The sequence below is a fragment of the Balaenoptera musculus genome, chromosome 4, assembly GCF_009873245.2.
Source record: "Balaenoptera musculus isolate JJ_BM4_2016_0621 chromosome 4, mBalMus1.pri.v3, whole genome shotgun sequence".
In the NCBI taxonomy this organism is placed as follows: Eukaryota; Metazoa; Chordata; class Mammalia; order Artiodactyla; family Balaenopteridae; genus Balaenoptera; species Balaenoptera musculus.
The window spans coordinates 115,660,986-115,672,129 of record NC_045788.1 but is presented as its reverse complement, the minus strand read 5'-3'; the positions used below and the strand labels follow the sequence as shown (position 1 = coordinate 115,672,129).

The following is an 11,144-nucleotide window of genomic DNA, read 5'->3' as shown; positions in this document are numbered from 1 at the left end:
GAGAGAGTTTTTCTAATGTAAGCTTACTGTGTTTCCTAATTGAAATTGAGTGAATGCATGGTGATAAACCTAGTGGTAGGTAAAAAAGAATCCACTTTATTCTCAGAATTTCTTGGGCCATTAGTCACGTATAAGGTTTAATGGGTTAAATGAATGAATAAAGAATTAGCCTTTCTTCACTCATATCAGGATGTCTTATACCCCTAACTGCATGAAGACATCAAAAATGAAAATGTATGTGTATGTGTATACATAGATAGATAGAGATATAGATATGTCTAGAGCTCTAGAGTTCCTTTCTCCCCTTTTTTGCCCAGGTGACTTATTCTCTTTTGTAGTTCAGCTCTTTTGTCTCTTTTGTAGACAGCATTTCCTGCAAGGCTTCCCATTCTGCATTGTAGATTAGCTGGCTGTTCCACCTGTGTGGTTCCACAGTTTCCTAGATATACCTTTTCCAAGCCCTCCTCACTGTGAAGTACTATAGGATAAATATATTTTGGTACCTAGAACAATCCCTGACACCTCTGTAGATGTATCATAAATAGTTGTTGAAATAATACACTTTGACTAAATGAATGTCTCTACTTTGTATGTCCAGCAACTAAGTTAAGCCTGGAAATTAATAGATACTTAATAAAAGTTGCATAAATGAATGAACACATGAATCAATGAATGGAGAAACTTGGGAAATTAATGTTAAGGGAGTGTAGTGGATGCCTTTTAAAAATTGACCTCAATTTTGTCTTCATCTTTTTCTTCTTACTGTCTTTTTGTCTTTATTCTGATTTTCTTAACCATATTTGTCCCAAGTAAATATAACTTTGTGTTGCTTTACTTACATAAGATGTTTATTGTAAAGACGTGTTCATAATATTTAAAGAGATAACTAAGAGAGTGAAAATCATCGAGTCTACCATGCAGATATAAACATTTTGGAGGAAAATCCTCCTAACTTTGATCTATACATTTATACATGAAGCATATTTTAGGAAAATAAACCTTACTATACATACTGTTTTTTAGCTTGCCTTTTATAACCCCAAAACCATGTAATGAAGGCTTTCTACACCAATAAATACTGATTTCTCTACATCATTAATTTTAATTCACAGTATGTATATAATTAGACTAATCCCCCACTGTTAGACGTTTATATTGTTTCCATTTTTTGGCTATTATAAAAATGCTGAGATGAACTTCCTTGCTCATATATCTTTGTGCACATGTGTTAGTATTTCTGTGGGAAAGTATCTTGGATATTTAATTACGGAACCAAATGGTAAGATCATTAAGCATTTTGACACATGTTGCTAAATTATTCAACTTTTTGTGCCACAATATATTCTGACAAAAAATGACTCCCTCATCTCAATAAATACGACTCAACTACCTACTGTAATTAGCTATAGAGTGCCTAGAAGCTTGCCTGATGCATAGGGCTCCATCAATTTTATATCTTCATCATCATCGTTCTCATTTTCAGTCTTATAGTATGATTTATATTGTATGCATGTCTGCAAGGTTCTTAAAATAATTATTTTTATATCCAAGGAGACTAAATAGTACATCTATATTGTCTTACTAAACTATAGGCCTTTTATATAATATTTCATCATTCCTCAATATTTTGCTATTTAATGCAATGGCCATGAACAATCCCAACTTTCTCAGTATTGACAGTAAGTGAAAAATATGAAAATGAAATATAATTTTGAAACTCTGCCATGTATTGTCTTAAATGCCAACTTGATATTTTCAATGAGCACTTTAGAATGGCTGAGATGAAAGTAATTTGCAAGATTCATATTACAGTGTCCCATCAAAAGCACAGAGCAAAAGAAAAATGATATGTTAAATAGGAAAGACTTATCTATTAATTTGATTATAAACTTATTAAGAATTTCTCTTAAGATGAATGACATATTATCTTTCTTCCCACATTCTGAAAAGATGTAGTTTACTTATATCTTTGTTAGAAAAGCGTACTTGTTACAGCTAAATGGTGTGGAAGGACCTAGGTTATTTGTTGGTCTCCAGTCAAATTATCGCGGTGGCACCCTTTTAAAACTGAAGTCTCACATAAAATTCCAAGAGATCAAGCAGGCCAAAATAATGATGACATCTCATCAGTGGTTACATTTTTCATGATTTTTAAATGAATGCCTCATTTTGTTTGTAGTTCCTCTGAAACACCTCCCCAGACCTCAGCATAGTTTCTACTGATTGAGGTAAATTAAACAGGTCTGTTCTTAAAGTATTTTTGGAAATTGACAGAGATTTGAATTTCCAAAACACAAATTTAATTTTTGAACTTACAAGGCATGTACATAGAGAATAACAATTCTCTATTTTCCTTGCCTACTAAAGTCCATTTCTAAGAAGGAAAATAAGGGAAAAATTAAGTAAACATGTGAAAAGAAATCCTGTAATAATTTTTAAATGTTTGTTATATTGAAAACAGAAAATTTTTTTAAATTTTCAAATAGTAGGTCTCAAGAGACAGGCTAGCATTTTGAATTTTAAAATAGCCACTGAGTTTGGGTTGCAAAATGACATAAATATAAAAGGGCCATATTTTATACTTGGCAGCTTGGTGGATATGGATTTTATTATTGATTTTATGGTGTATAAAGACAACTTAGTTTGTAATCAAAATGAACATAAACCACAACTTTTTCTGACTCTTTTCATTTCTAGCATTTTCTAACATTACATTTGCTTTAGGCTTTCAAGAAACATATTCTTCCCAACCACTTCTGAAATCCTGAGGTTAAGAGGAATAAAGAAAGATATTTTTAGCTTTTTCTTTCCCTTAAATTCAACTTGTGTAGCTGAATGTTTGTGACTTATTACAGTCTTTAACTTAAAAATCCTTCTCACAAGTACAAGCTAAATTGGAGAAAACAAACTGCCTCACCTTTTCAACAAATAGGGAGGAGCAAAAGCCAGGGGTATTTTACATTAAAACCTACCAGACTGTGACAATCCTACCAGAGAAACCTTAATGAATTTCAGAATTTCTTTTTTGGTGAACCTGAGTGCTTCTTTTACTTTTATCAGATTCCAAATGAGAGTATACATTTTTCTCTGTTTGATGTGCTGGGCAAGATCTGGTAAGAACTAATGCTTTGATTTATCTTTAAAAATTATGTATAAAATAATCAGTATGGTCTGTATTCTGGAATAAAGAATGATATGACATTATGGTATAAAAATATACTATGATTATGATACTAATTATATCAAACAGATTATTATGAAGAAAGTTTGTGTGTGTGCGTGCATGTATGTGTGCTTGGTAAATTGTATGTTCTGTATTTTATTTTACTTTCTAGATAATTAGTAACTAGAAAATCTTTTACAAGGAGTTATAAATAGAGAACAAATATGAATATTCAGGAGAAATTTAGAATAATTTAGTAATAGAGAAATTAATTCAGTATTTGGAAATCATGACTTAATAAACATCTTGTTTCAATTTCATTTGTTCAAATAACCCTACCTTTGAGGAAAATTTTTACATGGGTAAATTGTCAATTTTAAAATAAACAGTATAAACATACTCTACAACTTTTTTTTTGTCCTATTACACCAAACCAAAACAAGTTTACAGTAATAAAGTAGAACTTTATTGTCCTGGTTTACTGGCTTATGGTAATAAAGTTTACTAATTTTAGTAATATCATTTACTACTTTATGGTAATAAAGTAGGACTACTTGTTCTACTTTATGATAATAAGAAAAGTAGCAAATTTACAATTCACAATGAATAGTTTTTTGTAGAGATTTTGCAAAAGCAGGCCATTTCCTTCATTTTAAATTTCTTTTAAAAAAATTCTTGAATGCATACTTGAAAAACCTTAAAATGTCGGCTAGAAATTCAAATTATTCCTTATTTCTTTTCAATTGTATATGTGAGCTAAAAGTACATTCTGGAAATATTTGAGTTTTACATTCAAATACAGAATCTAAATGGTAATAATATACAGTTTATTATTTATATTTTACTCACTTGGAATTCTCTTGATAGGCATTTTATGTTTTTGTAATGTATAGTAGTGGTGGCTAGTTCTGGTGGCTTGTTCTCCTAGGCCAAATCACTTAACCTCCTTGAACATCAGTTCACTCATTTTAAAATGGAAGTAAAATTTATAATACTATCTCAGTGCATTGTAAAGCTCGAAAGAGATAACATAAATGAGTGATTTGGTCAATTATAAAGCAATATAAATTAGGTTAGAATAATCCACTGTGTTTTCTTCCACATGCATTTTCTCTGTAATTCTCTCAGAGTAATTTCCAGGTGTAGGGCTTCACACTGTATCTACCTGTGTACAGTTATGTTAGACCTGTATGGACTATGTATATCAGAATTCCCTGAGTTATGAATTTAAAAACGTAGGTGTACCTACCAAATCAGAATCTCTGGGGATGGCCCAGAAAACTAACAGTACATTTGAATAAACTTTCCCGGTCATTTTTTACACCCATTTTTAAACCCATGCTTGGGAATTCCTGGTCTAAAGACTTATCAGTCACCTACTTTATTTTGCTTGTGTAGTCAGCTTCATTTTCAACAGCTTTCCAAACATTTGCATAGTTGAAAAAGTTACGGATTGAATATCTTGATTTCTTGTGACATGTTAAGTAAATGTATGTTTTCAAAATGTGCTTTGATTGCTTCAGAATCAGAAAATTGAACGTACTGTATCACTTTCTGTCACAAGCCTTCAGGGATTTTAAACTTCTACCTACAGTTTTGTGTCTCAACTGGCTCTATGGCCATGCAAACCTCTGTCTTCAATTCAGTTAATTGTCTTATAGTATCAAATCAGTCAGCCGTTTGTTATCTGGAATTCTGCTGGCCCCAGAAGGTCTTCATTCTTCTTATTACACATGAATAAATAATCGAGTTAGTGAACTTCTGATAGAGTCTTATTTATGTTGCTCAACTGTTTGCATAATAACTTGTGCCATAAATAAGCTCATGCTTTTCAGATCTCACCCACAAATATTCTGTTGCTTCTAACTGTGTGACCTTCCACAGGTCATTTAATTTTATTTATTTATTTAATTTATTTATTTTTGGCTGCACTGGGTCTTCGTTACTGCGCGTGGGCTTTCTCTAGTTGTGGTGAGCGGGGGCTACTCTTCATTGTGGTGCGTGGGCTTCTCATTGTGGTGGCTTCTCTTATTGCGGAGCACGGGCTCTAGGCACGCAGGCTTCAGTAGTTGTGGCTTATGGGCTCTAGAGCACAGGCTCAGTAGTTGTGGCACATGGGCTTAGTTGCTCCGCAGCATGTGGGATCTTCCCAGAACCAGGGCTTGAACCCGTGTCCCAAGCATTAGCAGGCGGATTCTTAACCACTGCACCACCAAGGAAGCCCCATTTAATCTTTTTAAATTTCACTTTCTTCATACATGAAATGAGGGAAAGGATACCAAATATAAAACAATACAGTTCCTACATGGAGTGATTCCTAAATAAACATAAGCAATTATTAACATTATTGATGTTATTGTTATTGCTGTTAACAAATACGTTTCGTTTTCAGAAATGGAGAAAGAGAAGGAAGGAGGTTTTCATGCAGGCTTTTGGGGATAAATGTGGGTTTCAGAGGATTTTCAGAGGAAGGAAGAAGGGTTAAATCTTTCCAGGATGTGTTAGGATTGGTAACTTTTTATGACTGGGTTTTGAGGCCCCTCTGTTATTCATTTGGTCAATGCTGAAAGTTGCAAGACAGACTAACTTGTCTCAGCAGCTAACCGAGTGCACAAATGGGTTTGAAATCAAAAATATTAGAATAACACAAGTCATAGGGGACCATTTGTTTCAACTCCTTCCATTTAAAGAAACTGAGGCTCAGAAGAGAGAGGAGAAAAAAATTTGCTCAGAGTCACAAGGGAGGTTTGAGAGAAGCTAGAGTTACCTGGGTCTCAGCTGTCCACGTCCAAGGTGCTGTCCACACCTCTGGACTCTGTCCATTTGATCTCCTTGTCCTCCTCTTCACAGCCATTGCAACTATAATGGAAATATATTTCAGAGATAGAGCTGAACAACCTAGAATCATCATTCCTAACTTCATATGTCTTTGATATTTTAAAAAATTTTACTGCTTCTATAATTTGAAACCTAAGAAGATTTTCAGAATTCTTTCTGTGTACTGCTCTGTTGAGATTACTGCTAGAGTCATCATCTTTCTACACATTTGGCAATGAAGTCCAATACTGTGCCCCTGCTACTAAATTTCTAATCACAGTAGCATTACTTAGTCTAGTCCCCAGAACCTGAATTTGTTAAATTTTCAAACAAAATCAGTGCTTATTTTTCTGTTCTAAATGTCTTTATCTTTTTGCTGGTAACATTACTTGTTACCAGTTTTTAATTAACTGAAGTCTATTTAAACCATTTTTCCTCATAACACTAACAAAGAGTATGTTAGATCTAGAATACTCAGAGAAGATTAAAATACAGGAGAGAGAAAACACACAGAAAAATATAGAAAAACAGATGAAAAATCGACTCCAATATTACCATCATCACAATCTACAATTAAGGTATTGGTTTATTTCCTACCAGCTCTATTACAATAAACATGTTTGTATGTGCACAAATGTGCATTTAGAGTGCCCTGTATATACATTATATATTACAGCTAAAATTAGGACTATATGTGTATATTTATGGACTATATAGATTTCTTAATTCCTGCATTATCATGGATACATCATAATTTATTTTTATAGACTTGCATTGCCATATATTTAGTTGATTTCCTAAATAACTACTTTTAACAATTCTGTGATATACATTGGTGTTAATGGTCATGGGTATAATGGTAAAAATGATATGTCATTACTTTAATTTTTATTAGATTTTAAGAAGATTGAACACATTTTGATACATTCATGAGCTGCTTGAATATTTAATTTTGTAAAATGTATGTTTATATTCTTCACTTGGTGTTCAATTGGGGTGTTCTTTTTCTTCATTAATAGTTCTTTATATATATAAATTCCTTTTCTACTTTACACTGAAAATATTTCCCTAAGGTTTTTTTTTTGTCATTTGGCTAGTTTATAGTGTTTATGTTACAGAAGTTTTAAATTCATGTGCTGTGAAATCTATTGGTCATACTTTATGGTTTCTTCCTTGGTTTTTATGCTAAAAAGTCATTCCTCAATCTGAGATCATGTACATATTAACTGTATTCTTCTTCTAGTTCACATAATTTTACTTTTAAGTGGAATGCTTTTTATATAACTAGAATCAAATAATTATCACAGCCATTATTTATTTTAAAATAGGTATCCTTAGGTATCATGGATAATAGAGTGTATTTCTGGGTGTTCCATTCTTTTTCATTAATCTATCTGTCACTTCTTGATTCAGTTTCATAGGCCTCTTTTTACTTGACTTATAATATAAATATAATTTTAATCCTGCCACCTTATTATCTGTAAATTTCATTCATTTTTCTTGTGCAATTTTCCCCTTCCCCAAGACATCTCATCAATCAAGATACAAAACATTTCTTGTGTCCAAAAAGGTAGCTTCTAGCAGTTAATCTGCTCCCTACCTCTGGCTCCGTACAACCCTGATCTGCTTTCTGACACTCTAGATTAGATATCCCTTTTCTAGAATTTCGTATACATGGAATTAAACAATATGTCCTTTTTCTGTTGTTATTTTATTATTTATTTAATTTAGTTTTTTATTGGGGTATAGTTGTTTTACAGTGTTGTGTTAGTTTCTACTGTACAGCGAAGTGGAGTTCCCTGTGCTATACAGCAGGTTCTTATTAGTTATCTATTTTATACATACTCGTGTATATATGTCAACCCAATCTCCCAATTCATCCCACCCCCCGCCGCCCGCTTTCCCCCCTTGGTGTCCATATGTTTGTTCTCTACATCTGTGTCTCTATTTCTGCCCTGCAAACCGGTTCATCTGTACCATTTTTCTAGGTTCCACATATATGTGTTAATATACGATATTTGTTTTTCTCTTTCTGACTTAATTCACTCTGTATGACAGTCTCTAGATTCACTTCACTCTGTATGACAGTCTCTGGATTCATCCATGTCTCTACCAATGACCCAATTTCGTTCCTTTTTATGGCTGAGTAATATTCCATTGTATATATGTACCGCATCTTCTTTATCCATTCATCTGTCGATGGGCATTTAGGTTGCTTCCATGTCCTGGCTATTGTAAATAGTGCTGCAGTGAACACTGGGGTGCATGTGTCTTTTTGAATTATGGTTTTCTCAGTGTATATGCCCAGTAGTGGGATTGCTGGGTCATGTGGTAATTCTATTTTTAGTTTTTTAAGGAACCTCCATACTGTTCTCCATAGTGGCTGTATCAATTTACATTCCCACAAACAGTGCAAGGGGGAATATGTCCTTTTTTGTTTCTGGAGTCTTTTGCTCAGGGTGATGTTTATGAGACTCATCAAAGTTGTTGCATGTGTAATCAGCTTATTCCGTTCTATTGCTGGGTAGTATTACGACATGTAGATAATCCATAATTTGCTTATCTGGATTCCTCTTGATTGACATGTAGCTTTTTTCCAATTTGGGGCTTTTATGAAAAAGAACTACTATGAACTTGTTATACATGTTGTGGACAAATGTTTTCATTTCTTATGTGTAAACACCTAGAAGTGAATGTTTGGGGTCATGTAAGTGTATATTTAACATTAGAAAAAATCTGCCAACTGTTTTGCAAAGTATTGTATCATTTTGTCATTTTCCTCAGCACTGTAGGATGCTTCAAGTTGCTCTATATCCTCCCAAATAGTTGGTTTTGTCAGTCTTTAAATTGTAGCCATTCTAGTGATTGTGTAGCAGTACATTGTTTTGGTTTAATTTACATTTTCTTGATAACTGATGATGTTGAACATCATTTTTGAGCCTAGTGGCCATTAGACCATCTCTTGTGAAGTATCTTCAATTCTTTTGTCATTTTTTAAAAATCACATTTTCCTATTTTACATATATGTGTGTGTATACACACACATACAACATAACACACATATATTCAGGATACAGGTACTTTTTCAGGTGTATATTTTGCAAGCCTGCATATTCACATTCTTAACAGTGTCCTTTTAGGAGCAGACATCCTTCACTATGACAATTTCCAATTTATCACTTTTATGTTGCGTGCTTACTCTATTGTATCTGAAAAATCTTTGCTTACCTCAAGATTGTTAATATTTTCTCTCAGTATTTCACACACAAGGCCTGTTGCCTGCCAGAGAATGAAGCCAAATCAAAGCAAGCAGAGCTGAGAGAATGAGAAGGAGAAAGAATGGGTCTAAGTTCTCTTTTACTCTAGAACTAGTCTAGCTCCACTGTAACTAAGTCTGACCCTTCTGGGGTCCCCACTGAATGTCCCTGATGTTCATTAAGGTTTTTCTACTCTGGCTGGTCAGAACTTCAGTGTCTCCTAGCCTGATGTGACCTTTGGAATTGTTGAGCTTACAGCTCTTTGTGGAGTTTCACCCTATGCAGGCATAGGTTTGTCTCCAGCAACAGATTCAGGAGGACTCCTCTGCAGGGTTTGGAGCTCTGCCTCTGCATGGCTCCCTCCTTTGTGGCACACTGTGATACAAATCCTAGTTGCTTCAACTTCTTCAAACTGCTGTCTTTCTCCTCAACTTGGCAAAACCGCCATGCTTTGTTGGGTTCAACCTTCCTGCACTGAAGCCTGGAAACTGCCTCCAGGTAGAAAGGTATTAGGTATATGGTTCAAATCATTTGTTTACCTTTTTTTAGCTATTATAGTCCTGTGTTTCTTGTTGTCCAGTGTCTAAACTTTTTTTTTTCATATATTTTATCGAGTGTTCTAGTTGTTTACAGAAGTATGTCTGGAATAGTATCTATAATGACAGGAATTGGATTCTGTAAGATTTTTTGTTTGTTCGTTTGTTTTGTTTTAATTGTGGTAAAACATATATTAGAAATGACCATTTTAACCATTTTTAAGTGTACAGTTCAGTGGCATTAAGTACATTCACACTGTTGTACACCCATCACCACCACCCATCTCCAGAACATTTTCAGCTTCCCAAACTGAAAATATGTACCCCTTGAACTCCCCATTTTCCACTTTTCCCCAGCCCTTGGCAACCACTGTTCTACATTATGTTTTTATAAATTTGACTTCTTTAGGTACCTCATTTAAGTGGAATCATACAGCATTTGTATTTTTGTGACTGGCTTATTTCACTTAATATAACATATTCAGAGTTATTCCATGTTGTAACATGTGTAAGAATTTCCTTCCTTTTCAAGGCTGAATAATATTCCATTGGATGTATATACCAGGTTTTGTTTATCCATCCATCCTTTGATGGATATTTGGGTTGCTTCTACCTTTTGGCTACTGTGAATAATGTTGCTATGAACATGCATGTATAAAAATCTCTTTGAGTCTCTGCTTTCAATTATTTTGGATATATACCCAGAAGTGGAGTTTCTGGATTATGTAGTAATTCTATTTTGAATTGTTTGAGGCACCACCATAACATTTCCACAGCAGCTGAAACGTTTCAGCAATGCACAAGGGTTCTATTTCTCCACATTCTTGCCAAGAGTTGTTTCCTCGTTTTTTGTTTGTTTGTTTCTTTTTAATAGTAGCCATCCTAATGGGTTTGAAGTGAGTGTTATCTCTTTTCTTCATTGTTTTTAATTTATTTTTTGTTCTGACACATTTTGATCTCCATCTCATTTTCTTTTGTGTATATTCTATAGATTATTTTGTTTGTGTTTATCATGGGGATTACATATAACATCTAAAGTTATGACAATTTATCTTAAATTGATACTAACTTAACTCCAATTAAGACAATAAAGACTTCAGTAAAAACTTAACTTTCACATAAAATACTTGTTTTGCCGAAAGCCTGCTTTCAGTTTTAAGGTTCGTTGGATTCACTGGCAAAATAACCACTCGTTTCACACAAATAAACAGCTTTAATCAGCTCTTTAATGAAAGGTGATTTAACTTAATTTTAATATGCAATCATTAGAAGGAAAGGAGTAAGAATATTACAGAAACATAACAGGGTATACATCACCAAACTGGGCCAACACCTACTTCCAGATCCAAACAGCAGCTGCGAAGTCCCGGG

The 11,144-nt window shown here is 33.7% G+C and overlaps 1 protein-coding gene across 1 annotated transcript in view; it reads left to right on the top strand.

The window, feature by feature from the left end:
- Nucleotides 1-3,081: 3,081 nt before the first annotated feature.
- LIPI (lipase I) overlaps nucleotides 3,082-11,144 on the top strand; it is a 66,303-nt gene continuing 58,240 nt past the window's right edge. Inside the window, exon 1 of the mRNA XM_036850717.1 lies at nucleotides 3,082-3,113. Within this exon, the coding sequence (XP_036706612.1) occupies nucleotides 3,095-3,113 (19 nt within the window). The 5' untranslated portion in view covers nucleotides 3,082-3,094. The remainder of the gene's footprint in view (nucleotides 3,114-11,144) is intronic.